The sequence below is a fragment of the Megascapheus bottae genome, chromosome 11 (genome assembly GCF_031878675.1).
Source record: "Megascapheus bottae isolate mThoBot1 chromosome 11, mThoBot2.hap1, whole genome shotgun sequence".
NCBI lineage: Eukaryota > Metazoa > Chordata > Mammalia > Rodentia > Geomyidae > Megascapheus > Megascapheus bottae.
Window position 1 is genome coordinate 8,046,394 of NC_143519.1, and position 23,655 is coordinate 8,070,048.

A 23,655-nucleotide genomic window follows, 5' to 3' on the forward strand; every position below is an offset into this window, starting at 1 on the left:
ATTAGGGGAGAGGGCCGGGGGAGGGAAATGGGGACAAAAACATGAGAAGGGGTATCAATGTGTGAGAAATAATGCACCTTTTATCTGGCAAATATAACTGTAACCCCTCTATACATTAAAATAAAATAAAACATTTAAAAAACAAATGCATATATATCATATCAAATAAGCATATCTATACATATATGTGTTTTTATAGATATGTTATATAGAGTCCTTCTTTTGAGAGCACCCAATGCCGATTCTGAAGTTCTTCTGTTACAATGTAGATATAAATTTGAAAACAATTCTCAAGCACTCTCTTTTGCACATTACTGCTCTGTCTTATTTTAATCAGTTCAAATTTAGGACAGAAACTGTAGCCTTCAGTAATTTTGCGCATTGTGGAAATCATGAGGAATTGCTAGGCATTCTTCCTAAGGCTTTGCTGGCACAGGAATCTGTTCCAGCAGTCTTGGGCTCCATTTGCAGGGCAGTCGGAGATGGCTGGGTCTGGATGGCCTGGCTGCCTGATGCAAGATGGACAGCTAGGGCATGTCCCTGGCTACCAGGAGGAAAGAGGCGTGGTGGGCTGCCCTGAGCTCGCAGGCTTGCTGTGAGCTGGGCCTGGGTCTTGCTCTGCGTGGTGATCTCCAGATCCATCCCTTTCGGTGCTAATAACATAATTTCGCTCTTGCTTATGACCAAATGCTATTTCAAGAGGCCACATTTCTTCCGCGGGTTTTGTTTGACACTCCAGCCAGCAGAGCATGGGTATAGAGTTTCATCAAACTGACTCACCCTGTTGCTTGTATTTGCGACTTCACCTACTGCTGCCTTTGCCTTCAGGAGTACTGGCAAGTCTGGCATAACTTCAGCTTCCTCTGTGAGATCACTGACAATGCTTCCAGATGCCCTTTCTTCCCCCAGCTGCAATGTGGAAGGCTCTCCTCCTTTCCACTATGCGTACTGCCCAGTGCTTGGTGGTTTGCTGTGTTGTATACTTTTCATTATTGGCATCGATCCTCGGCTGCCTTCCACAGCTATGGCTTTCTAGAGTCAACTAATCCTGACTCATAGCAACCCTTGGTTTTCCATGGCCACGACCACTCATGCCCCTCTGCCCAGGCAACCTAATCTATTAGTGGTGGTGAGCAGCGTACCTGTCCCCTCTCGCTTCTGCTCTGGCTGCTGGAGTTCCATTCTGGTTCTTCGTTTTGAAAGTCCTCCTGTGGATGCTCTTCCTGTGCTCTCCCCGCCCTTCTCTCTGCATCCTCCGCTTTACTCAGCATCATAGGTTTAACTTCTACAGCTAAGAAAGAAGACAGAGTTGAGTGCATCTTCTGCTTGGCACACCAACCTTTCAGATCTGCCTGTCTTAATTGTCACCTCAGGGACAGGTGTTATTGCCTCCAACTCCAGGGGAAGCGTGACCATTCCCCTCACGTGTCCCCATGCCAAAAGAGACAACTTCAAAACTCCTGTTCACATTAATTGTCTCAGACTGGGAACCTACAGCAAGACAACAATGTGGGTTGGAGAATGGCTTCCTAAACAATAATGAATAAGGAGTCCTTTCTTGGTTTCAACTTTAAATTTTGTAGCAAACAGACCTGGTTGAGATGAAGGCCAATGACACTGCCAGTGACACACAGCCAGCTCATTCTGCTCATTATCTGTAACTGAGACACATAGTTCCACTGGTGTGTTTGTAGTTCTGCTCAAATAACAATAAAAATAATCCTGAAATTAGTCAGGCAATGATGCTTAAGTGTTCATGGTTAATGGGTTAATGGGTCAATATGTGAATAATGCCTATTTAATCATCGCTCAACCTTTTATTCTATTTACATTCCAGAACTGACATCATTTTCTTATCTTTTCAGCTTCGCAAGTCTGTTTTCAGCATCAGGGCAAGGAACCTTTTGGAAAAGGAGACTGCAGTCACCAAGATCCTAAGGTAACTCCAATGAACATTGCAACATACTTGAACATAGGTAGGATTATGTTAGTGACTATGTACTCATTTCCTGGACGTTGATATATACTTTCTGCTAGAAAATAGGTTTTGAGCATCTATGTACTTATCAATAATGTCGAACACATCACCAATGTCTTTCTGAAGAAAGTAATATTTTACTTACACAATAGTTCCATGTCTTTTATATGTGTTTTATTTTAAAGTAAACAAAAAGAATATTTATAAAGAGGTGAAACTAAATTGCCATTATCCTCTGTCATATCTCAAGGGAAAATAAGGGGAAACATGGTCAGAAAGCAGGTTTTTACAAAGCAATTATGGCTGATCTCATCTACTAAGAAATGAGTAAAAATCTATTAAGGATCAAAAAAAGAAAATATACCCCTGTCTGAATGATGTGATTTTTAATTCTTTCTAAGCTCTTCCTGGAAAGGCAGTATCAATAAGGAAAGTTAAGTTACCTACTTAAGTGTATACGATTTATGTTATAATAGAGTAATTTGATTTATTTAAAGGGCATGACTGCTCAGAACAACATTCTGTGCTGCACAGCCGATGTAGACACATGTAAATGGTGGGGGGGCGGGGAGTGCCTGACAAGTTCAGCAGAACATTCACCCTCCCACCCATGGCAAGCAGGAGGAGTTACATGATTCTCTGCCACCCACATTGTTGAAAGCATTTTCTTCAGCACAGGTATTACTATAACATGAAAAACTATAAGGAGGAAATAAAACTATATATATACATGATACGAGAAACTACTTTCCCCTTGTTACCTATAATTTGTGAACAAAAGGAAAATATTCTACCTCCATATGCACTCTATACACTGGCTCACATTTGGACCTAGAATAGCACATGTGTCAAATAGCTTTCAGAGGAGAATAAACATATCTAGGAGTTGAGATTTATCACTACCCGTATGATGAGTTATTAAGATCTAATTGAAACAGCAAGCCTGAATCCCAACACAGTCTTGCTGTGATTGACTGTGGGCTAATCCTGGCATTATCCCTGGATCTTACCAGAAGACTGGACTTGAAGACTTTACAGAACTTCAGAATCATCACCCACGCTGTGACTCTACTACACGAGTCCATGACAGGGTCCGACAGAAATACCAACCCATTCACAGGAAGACACATGCCCCTTCAAACCAGAAATGGTCCCGAAAACCAAAGGTGACTGTTCAATTTGCTGCTGTTCAGCTTCACTGAAGAAGCTTTCTTTCAAAAAACAATGACCTTTTCCCTGCAAACAACTGAGAGCATGCTTTTCAAAGTCCACCACCTCTGCCAAGGCTTCCTCTAATTCAAAGCCCTGAAATCATGCAAAGCACATTATCATTCCTGCCAGGTTCAGTGGGTAGAGAAATGTCACAATGAAATCATTAAACATGTGCACTATTTTTGAAAGTTCCATCCTTTGGTTAACGAGTACCTCATTAGCTAAGACAGTGTCTTTCTAACCTTGCTGAATGCTCAGTCTGTATGATATTCAAATGATGGTATTTTGATTTATGGCATGATTTTCATCATCATGCACATAGAGTAATCTTTTTTTATTTTTGTGAAGGCACTGGGGATTGAGTACGGGCTTAGCAGCTCCACCACGGCTCTACTTCCAGCTTTTTGGTAGTTAACTGGAGAGAAGTCTTTCCTTCCTGAATGGACTTTGAACCAGAATCTTCAGATCTCAGTCTTCTGAATGAGTAGGATTATAAGCATGAGCCACTGGTACCCAGCGAGTAATAATTTTTAAAAGTCTAAGGAATTCTTTTATAGTTGCTAAAATTAAATATACTAAATGAAACACAGAGGGATACCTTTTCTCTTATCATTTCCCCTCATTTATCATTTTATCTTGTTTAGCATTTCATTGGACATAAACACAATTCTTGTACTATCTGAAATCCCTAAACATTTATTCAACTATGATTGTTGAAAGAACACTAGCTGGAATTTTTTTTCACTGAAAGATGTCCCTAAGACATCCATCCATTCATTCATGAAAGATTTTAACTACCCCTTTGGGTTTTTTTCCCATTTGGAAGTTCTTCTTTTAAAATTATTGTTTCCTTAGTCAATGCATCCATTCAGCAACTTTGGATAAAGTCGTGTTATTTCTCTGCAGCTTCATGTTTCACCCCTGACTGAGAAGATAGCCTCATGCCTCTGTGAAGGCCTAAGCTTCTCCCACCTTCTCTTCCTCTCCAGATGAGAGGAAAGGATCCTTGAGGCCAAGGGTCTGGGCCAACCTCCTGACACAGTGGTAGCATTCTATAGCCAACAGTTGGCAAGAATAGTCCAAACATAACAGACTGTTAGGAATTAATATCCTACTCCTCTTTTTGAGTATATTGAGAGTATTGATTTGCTGTTGGTTTTTTTTAAAGATGTTTCTGACACTTGAAAACTCTTGTAGACCAGTGTAATATAAGTCAGAGTTAAACAAAATGAGTTTTTCCCTCATAAAACTTTTTTTATGAAACAGGAAATTGAAGATTTGGAGGTGACAAAATATGACTTCACTAGTTCCCTCATTTAAGGTTTGCTTTGTGAGTGTCAATTACTGCAGTTAAGTAGAGGAAGAAACCAATCTGGAAAGGCTGAATAATTCTTCTACCTGACTCTAAAGACAATTAAGTAAAAGAAAACTTTGTTCAGATAAATATCTGAAATATCCCATTTCCATAGATTATTTGAGCAAAGTGTTTCGACTATTGCTTTTACTATATTATCATTGGAGTGTAAAACAATGTTAACAGGGAAAATGTAAAATATACACCTGTAGATAATTAGTACCATTTCTTTCAATATTTGCACCATTTTACTGAGAATAGTAAAAAGTATGTGTTTTGTGATTTTTGTGCTGGTCTTGGGGCTTGAACTCAGGGTCAGGTTCTTGGAATATCTGCTCAAGGCCAGTGCTCTACCACTTGAGCCATAGCTCCACTTCCAGCTGTGTGTGTGTGTGTGTGTGTGTGTGTGTGTGTGTGTGTGTGTGTATTAATTGGAGATAAGAGTCTCATGGACTTTCCTTCCTAGGCTGGCTTCAAACCAGGATCCTCAGATCTCAACTTCCCAAGTACCTAGATCGTAAGCTTGAGCCACTGGCACCTCGCTTGTCTTCACATATTTCTGAGTCTGTAGTTGGTTTATGAAATTTGAACTTTCATGAATGGGGTAGGGAAGTTCAGAGATTTTTGTTTCTGAATTTTTAGAGATGCATCCAAAACAGATTATCCAGGAGTTAATTCATTTTTGCCTGAAGCACATGCAAATGGCAAATATGATGTCATGATAAAGATATTCAGAGATTATTCTGAAGCTACAGTGAGGCCTTAGATACCCACGTATTTACATATCACTATAGAAGAACATGCTTTAATGAATAATGCAAAACTAGAAAGAAAGAACCTGCGGTTGCTATTAAAGAGCCATATCCATTTATTCGGGGAGGGGCAGAATCTAAAGAAGTGGCGCGTTCGCTGGGATGGATGCACAGTTTTCTGCTGTTCTCAGCAAGAGGCAGTTACCCAGGACCTCCCCTATGACCATCAGCTTGCCGTTGTCTCTCTGCTTTTAATGGTCGTGTTGTTAGGAGTCAGGTAAGAGCTGTTTCCAGTAAATGCTCATTAGCTCTTCTTCACTTGCTCCGTTATACCATCGTAGTTTTACCTAATTACCACTGAAGGACTATTTTCCTGTTGTCTGTGGATGTGATTACATTACATTAGCCAACATCTGATAATACTTTAAAGTGCATTACCTGGTGAAGCTCAGGATTTGAGTCAAACCAAAGCTCCACAAAGCCACACAGAGGTTTCACTAGCTGCTAATTACATTTAATACCAGATGGCATCCTATGTAACTCAACTTTTCTATAATGACTGAAAATAATTTGAAGACTCAGAGGCTCTCTCTTTTCCATTACAGAATGTGCAGTCTTTTTCCCACACCCTTGTTCTGGAACATTAAGAAAGAAGACACAGAGACCAAGAGAGAAATGAAGGACCCCTGCTACTGTGTCTATAAACAACTAGTAGTGTTTAGAGGCTAATAAAGCTCCAAAGAGCTCTCTTATTACCACCATCTTTGGGCCAATTTAAAAATATTTGAGATGGAGAAACGTCAAGAAAAATAGAAACAATTTCTTAAGTCATGATTCTCTTTTCCCAGCCTCCATAAAAGATCACATATGTATATGCCTGTTGTATAAGGGGAAATTTGAAATTCCACAGCACAAAGGCAATGTAAGGAGAGGGGGAGGGAGAATAAATCTTTCATATTTTTTTCAAAGGCTTGGCAAGAAACCAGGGGTAATATTTTTGCAACTGGGAATGTGTGTTTGCTGAAGAATATTCCCACATTCTAACCGTCATCAGGGGTCCTCATCTTGTTTTACTTTCAAAGGTAGAGAGGGCACAACATTAACCCCAGCTGGGACAAGGAAAATGCCTCGCTGTAATTCTCCTCCAGGGAACAGGAATAAAGGGATTACATATGCCTGTATAATGGAGAATTTCCTCACTCACACAAGACAAAAGGCTTCATTATTTTTCACCAGACATTTGAAGCCTTGTGCCCTCCCCCTTCTAGAAGCTGGATAGACAGATCATTTTTTAAAAATATGAAACCACTAGATGGATTTTCTAAGAAACTGGACCTTCTCTGCCATGCCAGTAGGAAGAGAGGCCACAAAGATGTCAGAGACTTGGCCCCTCTGCGCTCCATTGACTTTCCTCCAAGAAAAGCAAGATGGTTCCTGGACCATAACATGTTTTCTCAATTCCATTAGCTTGGATTTTCTTCTGGGAAGCAAATAAATGAATATTTATTTTCTTCTAGAAAATATACTTCTTTTGTTCTTTTATGAAGTCCAAAAGTCATCTGAAACCTGAAGAAAAATTGGAAGTGGCAAAATAGGACTTCATTGAACATTCAAACACTTCTCTTCCTGAGTAGTACTGTTTCCAAGTAACTTGAATGATGCCTGCATCCTATTTGTTGGGTGACAAATGAAAGCTTCCCATTCCTGAGTCTGTCACGATTTCAGTCTTGCCAGCAGATTGCTACAGGGTGAGCGATATGGAGACCATGTTCCCAGGAACTAGTGAGGTCTCTAGTTCAGGAAATTGAAATGAGTTCCACTGAGTATTCTGCTCCACACTGGCTTTCAAGGCCTTCTAAAAGCTTTCACAGGAAGTGGTGCTATGGCTCAAGTGATAGCGCACTAGCATTGAGCTCAAGGGCAGAGTTCAAGCCCCACAACCAACAAAAAAAGCAAAAGGAAAGAAAGCAAAGAAAAAACAAGCTTACATTTTCTGGCTACTGTGACTTTTTTCATTACTCTCAAGACATCATCTATTAAGGCTCTGCCACCTGTTCATCTTGCATGGCATAGCATTCTAACTTGAGATATAAGACTATTATTCCCTTAAAAGATAATTTGAACACATACTGTTTAATTTGTCATTATTTTCATACTTTATACGCATGAATGGAGTAAAAGGAAATGAAAGTGATATTTGTAGCATTTCAAAGTTCATTCATTGAACAAAGATTTTACATAGAACCTCTGCTTTGTCAGAGGACTTGGGAACATGTCACATCTGAGAAAGTGAAAGAAGTACAACAAGGAGAAGATGAAGGGCTTTTGGTACAAGAAGAACTTAGAAGCCGGTGTGGTGCAGTTAGAGGAAAAACTGCTGCGGGCTGTGCACGCGTGCCTTGTGTTACCAACATGCTACGAGAACATGAGAGACGAAGCGAATCATTTTCTGTGCTTCCATCCTCATGTCTCATGGGATACCACCCATCAGAACACATTCATATAAAGGCTTGTAACTGCACTGTGTATAACCAGGAGACTTACATAGAATACAGTCACATTTACTCTTTAAAATATGAAGCAAATACCTGACATATTTGGGTCTTCTACATTTTCTTGGAATCAATGTGATAGTTCAGTATATTGAACCACATCCAACTGATGGGAACTACTTTCTACTAACACTACTGTTTGCCAAAAGAACAAAGTGTCTTACACGAGCCAAGAGTGCCAGGATAGCCTAGATGTAAGGATACTTGTGTGTGTGGAAGCGTGCTAGTGTGCCATTCTTCAGGGGGAACTTCTTTCCCTTCCAGGTGAGCCCAAGCCAGAGTTCAGCAAAGCCTATTTTCTAGTCCTAAGCCCCCTCCCTATTAATTAGCAGCGCAGCTGGAATGAGCATGTGTAGAAGAGGATTTTACTTGCTAGTGTTTTGTCTCTCCATCATCCAAAAAATTCTGAGGAAGCCTAGAAAGCCTAGAAGCACAGCTCTCAATGAAGAAACCTAAGCATTTACTTTTGGAGTTTCTTAGTTCAAAACCTCAGTATGTTCAATGAGAAGATGTTGTCAAAATATTTGGTCAGTGATTACACTCTCGAGCAAGAGGTAGGTTGTTTATCTTTGACTTTTCACAGTGCAGGTAATCAGAGAGAGCCAAGCCTTTCACCATCCGTGGGGCCTGAGACTCCACAGGTGACTTCCCCACTCCAAGGCTAATCCCTTAGGCCTGATTTCACTGTGCTTAGATTACATATGTTAGGAAGTGGAACTGTGCTCAAAGTGGTGGATCACTAGCTTTGAGCAAAGAGCTCAAGGAGCACTGTGCCCAGCCCTGAGTTCAAGCCCCAAGACAAAAAAAAATTACCTAGGTTCTTTGAGTCTTTGGGATCTAGAGGGAAAGGCAGGCAGGCAAGCATCTCTTCTCAGGCCCAGGAGGCCTGGGTAGATCTCCCAGAGGAAACAAGCTTCAAGGGTTCCTGCTGGCCTCTACGAGAGCTCTGACTTCACTTGCTGCAAGCTCTACCTAGCTGGATATGAGACTGTAGCTACTGCACATTGAATTCTTGCTTCCATCCTAATCCAGTTATAAATCATCTTAGCAAACACTAGTGTGAACATAGGAGAAAATGGTAACGAAGGAAATTAAAGCAAATGTGTCTGTCTTAATCTGTTTAGCAGTGGCTTTCTGATAGAAGAGTGGAATGAACATCATGTTCAACAAGCCAGTCCTCCAGAGAACAGTTCCCGTGAAATTTCCTATTAAGACAGATAGGCCTCACCTACTTAAGAGGAGACTATTTTCTTTTGCTTTTTTTTTTTTTGCCAGTCCTGGGGCTTGAATTCCGGGCCTGATCACTCTTCCTGAATTTGTTTCTAACAAAACTAATGCTCTACCACTTGAACCACAGCGACATTCCTGGATTATTTGGTAATTTATTGGAGATAAAAGGCTTCATAAGATTCACTTACCACCAAACCATTGCATTTGAAATCTGTGAGTTAGATGCAAGGTCAAGTCCTTCCCCCAATTTTATCAATGAGGAAACTGGCTCCCAAAGTTACTCAACCATTTAGTGATGGAGTGTGTGTGTGTGTGTGTGTGTGTGTGTGTGTGTGTGTGTGTGCCCCACAAATCTTCTCATCCCCTATAATATTCTTGCCAGTTGACCACAAATTTCTGCAGAAGAAATCCTATTTGCTCAACAAAATCATTCACACCACAGGTGTTGGGTCACCTAACTGTCTTTACTCATTAGCAAATCAGAAATTAACACTGGCTCAGTGTTATGGTCAAAGGAGATGGTGTTTTTAAATGCCTTACGCTTTTGAAAATGCAAACAAAATAACAACTGATTCCCAGTAAGGCACAAGTTTTAGACTAAGCTTTCTCCAGGTAGTAACTCTAGCTTTTTATTCAACTGTGACTAAAAAAAAAATATAAAAATGCACACACACATAAGATGATTGACTATTTCTAAGTCAGTAGTTTCAGGAGAGTCATGGTGTTGTGTTCCAAGGTCTTTTGTTTCTCTCTGCCTCTGACTTTATGGTTTTATGTTTTCCTTAATTTCTGCCAAATGTCTTCAGAACGTATATTTTATTGCCCCAGGATTCTGGCTAGACAACCCTTTCCCTTGGGGCATTTATATAAACCTCCTTGTTTAAGCTCAAAACTGCCATCATGATTCCCTGTGCATAGCTGGTCTTGCCACTCACAGAATTCTGGTCCAAACTATACCCTTTTATTTTCAGTAATATTTAAACTCACAGCCTCACACTTACTAGACTGCCACTCTACCACTGGAGGCATGCCTCCAATTCTTTTGTTATTCTATTATTTTGAGATAGGGTCTCACTTTTTGCCTGGGCCCATACCTGAACCACAATCCTCCTATTTTATGATAAGATATACCACTGTGCCCAGCTTCGTCCACAGAATGGAGGTCTCATGGACTTTTCTTGCTGGGCTAGGATTGTAATCCCCCAATTGTAGTCTCTCAAAGTCGTTAGGGTTGCAGGAGTAATGCAGCATCCTGCATTAACTGCCATTTAAAAATAAACTGGAGATGTTAAAGGTAAAGAGTAAAAGGAAAGCTTTCCATTTGTGTTTCAGAGCCTCATAACAGGCAAAACATCTGCTTTGCAAATATTCCTTATTCACCGACGAGCTGTGCTTTTCCTCTGTGTAACATGTTCTGTGTTATTTGTCATATCATTGGTGTTTCCTGAAAATTTATCAGAGCAAGGAGAAGTGATGTGCTATCCATTCCATGTGTAGAAGTCACGCCTTGATCTTGAGCTCTCTCTTATTTCTCCAGAGCTTGCACTCGACAGCGCATGCTGAGCGGATCATTTGAGGGGCAGCCAGCGAAGGAAAGGTCAATCCTCAGTGTCCAGCACCACATCCGCCAGGAGCGCAGGTAACATGGCAGGAAGCTGTGGGGCTCCCGGGCACAAAGAAGATGAGTGTGCAGGATACGCTTTCCCTGCACTACTGTCACTGCAGCCCTGGCTGGCCAGCTGGTGCCAACAATAATGAAACTCACCATCTGATTCAAAGAGTCAACACTTTACTTCAAAGACCTTTTCCTTGCGGATCACCAAATCTGCACTTTTCAGTTCAGAAGGAAAACTTCTGAAATCTTGGTAAATGGTATCAAAGGAAGTTGTACAGACTGTAAGCTTTTCACTCTGAAAAGAAGAAACGAGGCACTAGTGATGTGGCATCAGAAATGTCGTGGGTTTTTTTTTTCCTAATATGCTCATGGCTTAAAAGTCAAACATGGATCTTGAGATGTGTTGACTGGTTGGTTTGTGTCCTTCCAGATCGTTAAGACACGGATCCAACAGCCATAGGATCAGCAGGGGGAAATCGCTTGAAACTTTGACTCAAGATGTAAGTTCGAAGCAGTAGTATGGATTTTGGAAGCCTGATGGTGAAAATGTATTTCAATGAATGCTTAGATAACTGCAATGCTGGATCTTTCTCTTAATTGTCATGTGTCCTAATGCTTTTTACCAAAAGGAATCAAGAAACAGAATATAGCCAGGTGCAGTAGCTCACGTCTGTAATGCTAGCTACTCAGGGGGCTGAAATCTGAGGATCATGGTTCAAAGCCAGCCTGGGCACTAAAGAACCTGAGATTCTTATCCCCAGTTAATCACTAGAAAAGGGGAAGTGGGACTGTGGCTCAGAGAGTAGGGTGGTAGCCTTGAGTTGAAGAGCTCAAGGACAACGCCTGGCCCAGAGTTAGTTCAAGCCCCATGAGCCACAAAACAAACAAACAAAAAAAACCAGAATACATGGCCATGTATGGAAATGTTAGCCATTAGCTCACATAGAGCATGTCTCTGATAAACGATTAACCCAAGAATGGCATATCCATTTCATTTGACTGAATTTGAGGTTACTTACAGCATTCATAGGAAGGATTTGTGTCATTAACTTCAAAAGTTATACTGAGTTCCAGATGTTCTGGAATCTGGATCCACTGCAATCTCAGGATCTTCAAAGTTAGGGCAACATTTTTTTTCCTAAAGTTTGTCAGCCAAAGAGAACAGAGAATTTCCCAGTCATTTTTGTTTTCATTTGTACACTCTAGACATGTCGTGTGTTTATGACCACAATGTAAGTATGTGTGTTTGGTTTCAGGTTTAGTTCTAAGCTGATGTGTAGGAAGGACACAGGACACATTAGCCCTCTGGAGATTACATCCCAGCCAGATGATAAATAAGTGGACAGGCAATAGAATTTCTAAAAGTAATTTCTTTCATTTTCTCCAGCATCTCCTTGTTGCTGTACTAGGTTTGGTATATGTAAAGCAAAATAAAGAAATTAGGGTAAAGATATGAGGGCAGAGATATAACGGTTAGTGTCTTTTATATAACATTATAGAGCTTATTATATAATATATAACTGCTTTATAGGTATTACATAACTATTTTATAATAGTTAAGTGTATGTACTATGAACCTACAGTATATTTTATATGTAGTTCATGTATTTTGGATATGTATATATGAATATGCATATCTTTAAAAATGATAGTATTCTATGCATTTAAAACAGCCATTGCAATATGCATTCTCTTCATGTCTTTCTAGCATTCCAATACAGTGAGATACAGAAATGCACAGCGAGAAGACAGTGAAATCAAGATGATTCAGGAAAAGAAGGAGCAAGCTGAGATGAAAAGGTGGGGGCCGCAGCTGTGGTTCGAGGCTTCCGTGTAACAATTCCAGAGGTCACCCTGGCTTCACTCTGGCATCCATGTCTCCTTCCAGGAAGGTGCAGGAAGAGGAACTGAGAGAGAACCACCCTTACTTCGACAAGCCACTGTTTATAGTGGGCCGCGAGCACAGGTTCAGAAACTTTTGTCGCGTGGTGGTCCGAGCGCGTTTCAATGCGTAAGTGTACTCTCTTCCAGCCAGGTGTTTGGCCTGAATCCTGAGAACAGCAGGGAGCTTGTCACAGGAAGAGAAAGGACTGTGTAGTCCTAATGGGGTCACAGAATGAACCGCAGGCTAATTAATCATGCTGGTCCTCTTTGCTGAGCAAATGACCAGGTGGAAACCAAAGGGAGGTGGCCTGCCAGAAGTTAACATTTGCAGAAAATTCTCATGGATAAAGTACTCAGTCTCCATGTGTATTTGTGCATTTACCTGTCCCCTTAATGCATTTATACCGATGTTATCGAATATGTTTTGAAAAATTTTTAAAAAGAAAACGAAAACTAACTGACAAGGTAAAAGGTCACATCTTTGTCTGGGTAATCAAAATATTCCTATCAATTAAGTCTAGAATAAAGTAGGAAGTAAGTTCACTACTGCTTCCATTAGCAATTGATACGAGAGGAAAATCCACTGGTCCCGGTCTGCCCTACCCACCACAGAAGAAATGAATGAGACTGTTGCCGCTAGAACAAGCCTGTGGCAAACCAAGCCACCTGTCACAGGCAGCCCCATAGACTGGAGTTGTTGCCTCCCGTGCCTTAGAATATGACTGTTTTTGGAGGTAGAAACTTGAAAGAGGTTATTAAAATGAGATCATATTAGAAGGTGACGTGAGAGCTCTGGCCCTCTCAGTCCTCAGAAGGAACCAACACAAACAAACCTCACGTTCAGCTTGGACTTCCGGCCACCGGAACCACAAGACAATGCATTTTCCTCGTTCAGGCCACCGGCTTATGATGCTTCGTTACAGGAGCTCCAGGAAGACAGTACACACTGTCCTGATGTGATGGGGTGGAGGAAGTCTCGGGACCACCTGGTATTCTTTGTGCCTGCCTTCCAACAGGAAGGACATTTAGGCCTTTGGACTGAGAGTCTTCAGCTAGTACAGGGCTTTCTCCTTGTGGCCATCCTGTTGTCTCTCTTCTGTGCTGCACAATTGAATGTACCTGACTAATAATCAGTACACACTTCCTTGCATTTCCACAAAGGAAGGGAAGGAGATGGCAGTTCAGATGTTGATTGGCTCAGTGCTCCAGTGGGTTTTTTTTATCTTGAATTATCTTGTTGTCTGCCTACATGTTTACATCTAATTGCTAATTCTCCACTTCATTGATTGTGGTATCATTCTCCTTTGGTCATTACCACAGCTGAATGGACTGATAAAGGCATTGTTGCAATTGAGAACAGACATGCATATGCAGACATGCACAGACATCACATAAACATAAACATACAAATACACATGCACACCAAGACAGGTAACTGCTCACAGGTTTCTAAAATATAATTTACAAATCCTTTTCCTAGGGAATTCTCTATAAGTTCTTCCACAGTGACCTGTAGAAAGAACTATAGTTTATGAACTAATTACAAAGAACATTCTTAAACTATGAAGGCATATATTTTAGATGGAGTGTTTTGAAATAAAAGCCAAAATTTGATATTGTATAATAGTCATGTCACACATTTGTGGTTTGTTTGTTTGTTTTTGAGGTACTGGCATTAGAACTAGACCTTGCACAGACTAGACAAGCACTTTAACATTTGTGCCACACAGTTTTGTTTGTCTTGTTCATTCATCTGATTGTTTTTGTTATTGTTTGTTTTCTGGTTTTTTTCCTGTCCTGGGACTTGAACTCAGTGCTATCTTTGGGCTTTCTTAAGGCTAGAGCTCTACCACTTGAGCCACAGCACCATTTCCAGCTTTTTCTATGTATGTGGTACTGAGGAATCAAACCCAGGTCTGTGCATGCTAGGCAAGCACTCTACCACTAGGCCAAACTCCCAGCCCCATTTGATTGTTTCTGAGATAAGGTGTTGATTTACCGGGGCTGACCTGGAACCATGATCCTTTTGCCTCTGCTTCCCAAGTAGCTGGGATTGAAGCTGTGCACTGTGCCAGGCCAGTTTCAAAGGGAATCTCTTATCTACAGTTCAAAAATTGAGAGATATAGAAAATGACTTCCCTAAGCGTGAATTGCGAACTCATCCTGCTTTTATTTTGGTCCATGTTCCCTGCCTTCCAGAGTTTTGTATAGTTATCAGGCTTTACAGGGCACATTTTATTGAGGAGATAAAGGAAATCAAAGGTGGAAAGGTGCCAAGAAGCAGAGGGTTGCCATGTTGCGTGGCTCTGCCCAGGAATCTCATGCCTGTTCTTCTCTTGCAGATCTAAGACAGACCCTGTCACCGGAGCTGTGAAAATTACCAAGTACCATCAACTGTAGTAAGCATCCCCTCCATGCGCATGTCAAGCTCCTGTGTATTGTTTTGTACTGCATAAAAATATTGAAAAAAATGCTCTATTATTTTCTTCCTACATAAAGCTGTGAAACAGATAATTAGAGACTTATTTTGTATGAATACCAGTCCTGTGAATAGAGTTCGAATAGAAGCCATTATCTCTGACTCTCTGTAGCCCTTTTCCTAGAGCGCTGGTGTGTCTGAATTTTGTTTGGTCTTTGGCAGTGATTTGCTGGGACTGGTCACTTACCTGGACTGGGTCATGATCATTGTAACCATATGTTCCTGTATCTCCATGATGTTCGAATCCCCCTTCCGAAGAGTCATGCATGCACCTACCTTGCAGGTACTGCTTGCTAATCAATCTCAGCTCCCAGCTAGCTCCTCAGACACTGCCCTCTAATTTTGCCACTCACCAACTGCCATTTGCCCATTTCAGATCGCTGAGTATGTGTTTGTGATATTCATGAGCATTGAGCTTAATCTGAAGATTATGGCAGATGGATTATTTTTCACTCCAACTGCTGTCATCAGGGACTTCGGAGGAGTAATGGATATATTTATTTATCTTGTAAGTCTTTGGTTATTTCCTAAATGTAAGACATAATAGTTTTGTAAAATCTCCCTTGAATTTCTTGAGACTAGTGTGGAATGTTGAAGTCTGGGTGCTACATCTAAATTCTTATATGTGTATATGGGATTAACTATCCTACACCAAAAATACTAAAGTAGCTACATATAGTTATTATTCAAATATACCAACTGTACTTTTATATGTGAATGAATCGTATAATAACAGAGTTCAAAATAGTAAAGCTAGCCGGGCATTGGTGGGTCATGCCTGTAATTCTACTCAGAAGGCTGAGATCTGAGAGTAGTGGTTCAAAGCCAGTCCCCGCAGGAAAGTCTATGAAACCCTTATCTCCAGTTAACCACCAGAAATCCAGAAGTGGCTCAATATGGTAGAGTACTAGCCTTGAGCTAAAAGAGCTCAAGGACACTGGACCCTGAGTTCAAGTCCCACCATCAACAACAAGAAAAAATAGCAAGCTAGATTACATATCGTTCATAAAATCTTTTCTTCAGTTTGTAAGTCACACAAGCTGCTGAGCCCACTTGTTATTCCAAGCAAACTGGAGTCACTTGGTTGGGCCTTTATTTTGATTCAAGTCCACAGAATACCTGGCTCCTTCAGGTGTGCATTCAAGTGTTCAACTGAATGAAGTTGGGAGGCTCTAGGAGTGGAGCCAAAGAAATTTAATAAAATTAGAGTCTACAGACACAGGGAGAACTTGTGTTCAGTAACAGATAGCGCATTGATTATCATTAATAAAACAGAAGTCACCTGGTGAACGGAATTCTAATCCTAGTACATCAACAGTGCCTCCAGTGCAATAAATTTTAAAGGAGTGCTGGGAGCTCACACCTATCATCTGAGCCATTCAGGAGGCTGACATCTAGGGAATGTTTTTTAACCCAATCTGGGCCCATAAAAAATATGTAAGACTCCATTTCCAAAATAATCATTAAAAATCCTGAACATGCACCAGCTAAGCTGACAAGCCTAAGACCCTAAGTTCAAACCTGATATCAAAAAAGGATGAGGAAGAAGGAGAAGGAACAAGAGAAGGAGGAGGAGGAACTGGAAGAGGAGTTGTTGGGGTCACAAAGACGAGAGTGGGGACCCCCATTCCATTCCACGTACACATGGTGGCTTTTCTTGGAGACCTCATGATGAGTCTAGGTTGAATTTGTTGTCCAAAGTTAGCAGGCTGTGCACACATACGTGCGTGATTGTTTCACACAAGAACTGAAAGCCTGGCTGAATGAGAAGTCGTGGATCATTGGCTCTCAGAAAATGCAGACAGTTGAGAAGATGTTGTGTAAATTCCGGAGGTCGTTTTTTCCTTCTAGGTAAGCTTGATCTTTCTTTGCTGGATGCCTCAAAATGTACCTGCTGAATCTGGAGCTCAGCTTCTGATGGTTCTGCGTTGCCTGAGGCCCCTGAGAATATTCAAGCTGGTACCCCAGATGAGGAAAGTTGTTCGAGAACTTTTTAGCGGATTTAAGGAAATTTTTCTGGTATGTTCAAGTTCACCACAGCCCAACCCTGTCCTGTCACTTATGGAGGGGAGTGGTGGGGACGCGCTGGGTCAAGGTCTAGGTCAAGTCTACAGCTCTATTCATTGCCAAAGATTAGAAAAAACACAAAACACAATGCATGTTCAGAAAGCATGGATGTTTCTGGCTTATGGCTTTATTTAATTAAGTGGATATTTTAAATAAATGAAAGAGACGCACTCTGATAAATCCAAAGAGGTAAGAACCACTCACTCTGTCCTTATTCTTTAGATGTCCCTAGTTTCTATGTTATGATTCATTTCTCCATCTATAAATCAAATAAATTAAAACTCAGCCTCATCCACTCATAACTGGAATGTATGTCTCCTTAAGCAGATAGCATAGAACTTGTCCAGAAATCTTGGTAATGTGGTCAAAACACTTACAAGATGCAGCACTGAGGTCTATTTTACAAAAATAATCTCAATGTATAGTAAAAAGTAACTATAAATATGATGAAAAAAGGAGTATTCTTTTTAATTAGTTGTTTGCTGATAGTCTTCTAAGAACAGAGTTGGAGATAAAACAGAGTAAAAGGCTCATTGCACAATTACACATAAACTGTTAGAAAGCTCTCTGCCTTTTGAAAGACTGGTTAAGGGATTTTTAACATAATAGATGAATTGAACTTGTATGTGAAAATATACATTGAGTTACATAAGCTTGTTTTTATTGTACTTCAAGAAATAGTGTATCCCAATTGTGAGAGGGAAGCTGTAGTTTTAGTTGACAGGGAAGTATTTTAAGGTAGATCGTGATGTTACTGCAGGCATGTGGTTGCTAATAAATCTTTTGTTGCCAGTCTTGGGGCTTGAACTCAGGGCCTGAGCTCTGTCCATGGGCTTTCTCAAGGCTAGAGCTCTACCACTTGAGCCATAGCACCATTCCCAGCTTTTTTCTATGTATGTGGTACCAAGGAAACAAACCCTGTTCTTCATGCATGCCAGGCAAGCACTTTGCCACTAGGCCAAACTCCCAGCCCTAATATATCTTTTAAAAACATCTTTAAATTCTTATTTTCTTTGCACAAAGCCATGAAACTATGGCTTTTCACACATGAAAGAAAGCAAGAATGCCACCTGACAGTTTATATAGGTGAATTGTTTGATTACTAAAAGGGCTTGAGAAGGAATATCATTATGCTTGTATTCTTATAACATTTCCATGCAAATTTTAGGCCCCTGAAGGCCCATGTTTATGTTAGTCATGAAGTCCCTTTTAGTGGATTGTTCTGAAATTTGCTCTTTGCAAAATTTCTCCGTGGAGACAAAAGTGGTAGCCAGCAGAGGGCGCACAAGTCAATTAACAGATTTGCTTCTATAGGCCGACATTTATCTCATAACTGTACACAGCACACCTCATGTTCACATGGAAGCAAAGACACCCCCCCCTTCCTAATGGATATTCTGCTAATGAGGATAGGAATTCCTTTTGAGAACACTGGACACAAGCTAATTAGTTAAATATTTTTTTCCTTTGTCCCATGAAATAAAGCATAGCAAAATGTTGCCTTCTAGTCAGCAACTCTCAAATCATATTAAAACACCTCACCTCATTTTCTTAGACAAGTGCCATTTGTATTTATCTTAAGAATTCAAATCCTATTGTTAACTTCCTAATATGTACTTTTGACCAAGAGATTTACCATTTCATCCATTTCTTTTAGGTCTCCATTCTTTTGCTGACGTTAATGCTTGTTTTTGCAAGCTTTGGAGTGCAACTTTTTGCTGGGAAGCTAGCCAAGTGCAATGATCCCAACATCATCAGAAGGGTAAGCAACTTTCTGACTGTCTTTTGAAGTAAAAGTCAAGGTAGTGTGCCATCTTTCAGGAAGCTTGTGGTACAAATGCCTGCCACGGCGCCTTTGAGAAATCCCCAAATATTAGAGCACTGTCCAGCAAGCACAAAGGTATTGAGTTCAATTCCTACTACTGGGGTGGGGAAGAGGAGACAGGGACATTCGTCTCAGACTGCTCCCTTCCCTTCCATTCCAAAGCCCATCCACTGTTGACGTCATGGACATAAGCACCATGTGTTCCAGATGCTAACAGCTGGAAGCCCTGGCACTTCCCTTCAGGCCTTCCCTAAATTGACCCTGCCTCTGTTAACATACAAGACTTATTTTCTCAAGAACAGAACAAAAAACAAACAAACAAACAGAAACAGGAAGCAAAGTTTGATTCTTACAAACTCCATTTTCTTTCTTCACTCTTAGCATTCCCTCCAGGAAAGGGCCAGAACCTACACGTTTCCTCAGAAATAGCCAGAAAAGCCAGCAAGGATTCAAACTTCCTAATATCTTAGTTTCTTTTGTCTTGATAATGAGATGGTAGCTGCTGTAGCTACCCCACATTTCAGTAACCTAACACCATGACATAGTTGTATTGTAACTTGTATATGCTGACCAGTTTTCCAAAAGACCACTCAGGGATTTAGATTCTTCTGTACACTGCAGTCAACTTTAACTGTGTCCTCGGTCCATTCAACTGACAGATAAGAATTTTATGAAGGACTGTGGGCTAAATCTACAAGAGACATGGGTGCCTTCAACCTGTTCTACTAGAAAAAGGATAGACTCGCAATGCTGGAGGGATGGGGGAGGGGCTGGGAAGAATGTGCTGTGATGTTCTCTGCAGATAAAAAAGGTAACATTTGGGCTGGGAGTTTGGCCTAGTGGTAAAGTGCTTGCCTAGCATGCACAAAGACCCAGGTTCAGTTCCTCAGTACCACATACATAGCAAAAAGCCGGAAGTGGTGCTGAGGCTCAAGTGGTAGAGTGCTAGGCTTGAGAAAGTCCAAGGACAGTGCTCAGGCCCTGAGCCCAAGCCCAGGACTGACAAAAAAAAAAAAAGGTAACGTTTGATTTATACTTAGCTCAGCTCAACTTGCTCTGCCATCCAGTGTCCCATTCTCTTGGGATTATGTTCTAAATTACAGTGAAGTAAATCAAATACAGCTACTATATGAACTCTCCTATTCAAATAAGATAATGCCTTAATTCCATTTAAATACGTGTCTCTGAGAGGCCTGGTGCTGAACCTTGCATGAAATCATTCTAATGAATACAGCTAATAGAATTTATATTATAAAAAGCATTAATTCCCTCAGTATTATATAATACAAATAATTGCCTTGTCCAGCCATGATGCATTGCAAATTAAAACAAGGATCTCAGGAAATGCCGGATAGAGAGAGGCATTCCAGAAACTTCCAGAGTCCTAAGAAGACACAACAAGCAACACAGTATGAAGGTCATGAAGTACCAACTTAGCAAATGAGGGAAATAATAAAGGACTGGGGCATTTGTCCCCGGGCTTATGTAAGGAAGAAGAGTTATTTTAGACTCACACTGAACAGAAGTCAGAAAGATAATAACAACATTTCAAGTTGACGCCTGTGAGGAATCCTGGGTGACTCAGCTTTGCAATAATGGCCTGAGAGCATCGTGACTGTAAATGATACACTCAGGCCAGCTCTGCGTGCCTTGCTGATCGCGCAGTAGATGAACAAACACACAGGCACCACGCGTGCTGTCTCTTGGTGAGAAGCACCAAAAAATCCTGAAATCTTTTCTAACCCCCATGAAAGAGAGTAAGGCCAAGAGCACCGCATGGATGAATGGGATCAATATTCTACCTCTGACTTTCTGCCCATAGATAGACTAGACAAACCCAAGGGAGGAAGGAGGATGCAGTCACCTCCATTTGGATCACACAGCTCATGTATGGAGGCAGCAAGACTTGACTAACTGAGCCATGCTTTCAGGTTGGAAAGGCATGTTATCATGTCAATCCAAGAATCCTCTGAAATGAGAGACAGAGAACCTGAAACTTTGTAAATAATCTCTGATGATACCTTCTCACACATAGTTACAAAATACCTATTATATCAGAAGCACCTGGCCAAATAAAATGAAGAGAGGACTGGGAAAAGGAGTTGGTTGCTGTTTCTGTCTTACCATCCTTCCTGGCCAGTCAGAATATGGGTTTATGTTCAGAGAAACAAAATATACAGTGTCAGTTAAAGGAACAAATGAGAAGTGGAAACCATGTGCCATCTGGTCCCATGGTGAAAGTTGAACTTCCACTTGGGGTACAGTGCTAAGAAGGCCTTGGGGAAGCTAAAGGAGATGACTCGGGGAGGAAAGGCCCTCCAAGCAGAGAATGAGTGAAGACACCAGCCATGCACAGAGTTCTGTGAAGAGACAAGCAATGCAGAGAATAACACAGGCTTCAGAACATGAGTCCAGATCAGAATCCTATAGTAGATGCATCACTTCATCCCTCTGGATTGATTTTTCTGTTTAGGAAACTGTTTATACATTGATCCGTTGCACGCGATTATTGGCCCTTTGTGTATCACCCTTGGAGAAATATGTATTTAGGTCCTTTGCTTACTTACTATTATTCTTAGGACCAGCTTCCACCTGCCAGACTCCAGTCTCTGTTACTGTTTGTGAGATAACTGTCATCACTCTTAGATAAAGTCCTTTGTTATTTGAAATAAGAAACATGTTTCTATCTTTTGTGACTTCACTTTCTGACTTGATTTCTAACTCCTTTGTTTCCTCCTCCTATAGGAAGATTGTAATGGCATATTCAGGATTAATGTAAGTGTATCCAAGAACTTAAATTTAAAATTAAGACCTGGAGAAAAAAAACCTGGATTTTGGGTACCCCGTGTTTGGTAAGCCTATTCTGAAAAATACTATACTTGTCCATTCAAGTGTTTCAATCAATATGATATGGTGTGAAACTGAAATAATCATGTTAGATTTGTCAAAAGTATTTTAAATAGCACATGGTAAAAACAGCGGGTTGTAAGAGTACAAAGATAAGCTCCATAAGAAAACAACTGTCCAGTGATTTCCAGGTGGCTTTGCAAAACTAATGAAATACTAAGTAGTATTTTTCTAGTAATATAAATATATATAAATCAAATAGCTTTAAAATTAATGAGGTTTTCAAAGCAAAGATTTAAAGGTAGCACATCAAAGCTAGTCTAAATTTTATCCTTAGAACTGTTGCAGAGGACACTAAATTATTAAGCCATTTCAAGTTTAAAGCCCACTTACATTGATGGATTTCCATGATTGAAAGACTGGAGGGGAATTATCAGTCACACAAATGTTTATATCTCCTCCTCTCTTCAAGTACACTTTCCTCAAAAATGAGTTTTCAAAGCATTTCAATGAAAAGTAGAAGTACCCAGCACCTTTTCTCTCATCTATTTTATTAATGACTTTAAATGGAATCTCTGCTTAGTTGATGAATTGAACAGTCTACTAACTTCATTTGTCTTTTCAATTACTTTTTTCTCACCACTCAAGAAAAAGGAGTAAACCACAGAAACCCCCTTTGTTACCACTTACATTCTCGTCTAAACATCAAAACTTTCAAAAAGGAAACAGCATTTTTCTAGCTCTAGCCTAGAATTCATTGTCACTTGTTTGCCATTTCCTTTAACAAGAAATATACTTTTGTAAGCAAGTCTGGTGCATATTGGCTTTAAAAAAAAGCAATACCTAACAAGTGTGGGAAAAGATTAATACTGGATGTATAGCTTGAGCTTGGATAAAGAGGATTATAATTCCCAAGGGCATCTTCATTCTACCATGCCTAGGAAAGCAGTCTGATTTTCATTAAAATAACAATGAAAGAAGCATAAAAGCTTGCTTTTGTGCAATGAAATTTCATTAGAACATAAATAACTTACTTATATCAGGAAACCCAATAGAACCTTTCCCCTGCTGTTTAGAGGATTTGGTATAAAGCCTAAAAGCTTAGGCCCATCAGAACTAAAATGTCGTTACATCCTAAAGTGGACCAATTCAGCAGAAAATGTTATCCCACCATCCACTATGCTTAAGCAACAGGAAACTAGCCAAGGATAGCTATAGCCTGGAAGTGAGTGAGAACGCCGCCGGCACTTTCCACTCCCTGGTTGTGGAGAGAGGTTGAGAGGCTGACTGTCCTGGCCTAGTGAGATCCCACAGGAGGCCCACTGAATAACAGCACACCTTGGCAAGCCCAGAAGATAGGCTCTGCCATTACGAAAGCTGTTCTTCACCACCTAGCAGAGCGGTTATTCTGTCTCCCAGGAGAGCCATGCCTAGAGCCACCTGGCCTGAGCGTCCTTGGATAGAACTCTGCTGCAAAGGACGAAGTACTGAGAGGGTGGACGTCCCTGACAAAAGGCCACTGGTGCGTTTCAGAAAGCAAGAGTGAGAACTCACCCAAAGACTGCCTGCTCACAGCAGGAACGGTGGAATGAGGCACTCTTGTTTTAAAACACTAGGGAGTGATGGGAATGTGGGGTATACAAGGCCAACCGATCAGGCAACGACTGCCTTTGGAAGTGTAGTTTATAACCCACCATTTCAAGAGGAGGTGACATGCCACACAGTGAAGAACCGTGAAGGAAAAAAAAAAAACAAGCTAGTCACCAAAGGGAGAGAAGAAAACCAAAGCAGAAGCCTGTATTGTGGCTTACATGGAAAGGAACAGAAGCAGAACAAACTGACTTGGGATTGACTAGTTGA

The 23,655-nt window shown here is 40.7% G+C and overlaps 1 protein-coding gene across 3 annotated transcripts in view; it reads left to right on the plus strand.

Moving 5' to 3' along the window:
• Nalcn (sodium leak channel, non-selective) overlaps positions 1–23,655 on the plus strand; it is a 198,647-nt gene that overhangs the window by 145,994 nt on the left and 28,998 nt on the right. For all 3 annotated transcript variants that reach the window (XM_090341914.1, XM_090341916.1, XM_090341915.1), the window contains 11 exons: positions 1,866–1,939; positions 10,616–10,717; positions 11,124–11,193; positions 12,402–12,493; positions 12,582–12,704; positions 14,920–14,976; positions 15,219–15,339; positions 15,433–15,564; positions 16,908–17,075; positions 18,781–18,885; positions 21,694–21,800. In XM_090341914.1, the coding sequence (XP_090198040.1) occupies positions 1,866–1,939; positions 10,616–10,717; positions 11,124–11,193; positions 12,402–12,493; positions 12,582–12,704; positions 14,920–14,976; positions 15,219–15,339; positions 15,433–15,564; positions 16,908–17,075; positions 18,781–18,885; positions 21,694–21,800 (1,151 nt within the window). The remainder of the gene's footprint in view (positions 1–1,865; positions 1,940–10,615; positions 10,718–11,123; positions 11,194–12,401; positions 12,494–12,581; positions 12,705–14,919; positions 14,977–15,218; positions 15,340–15,432; positions 15,565–16,907; positions 17,076–18,780; positions 18,886–21,693; positions 21,801–23,655) is intronic.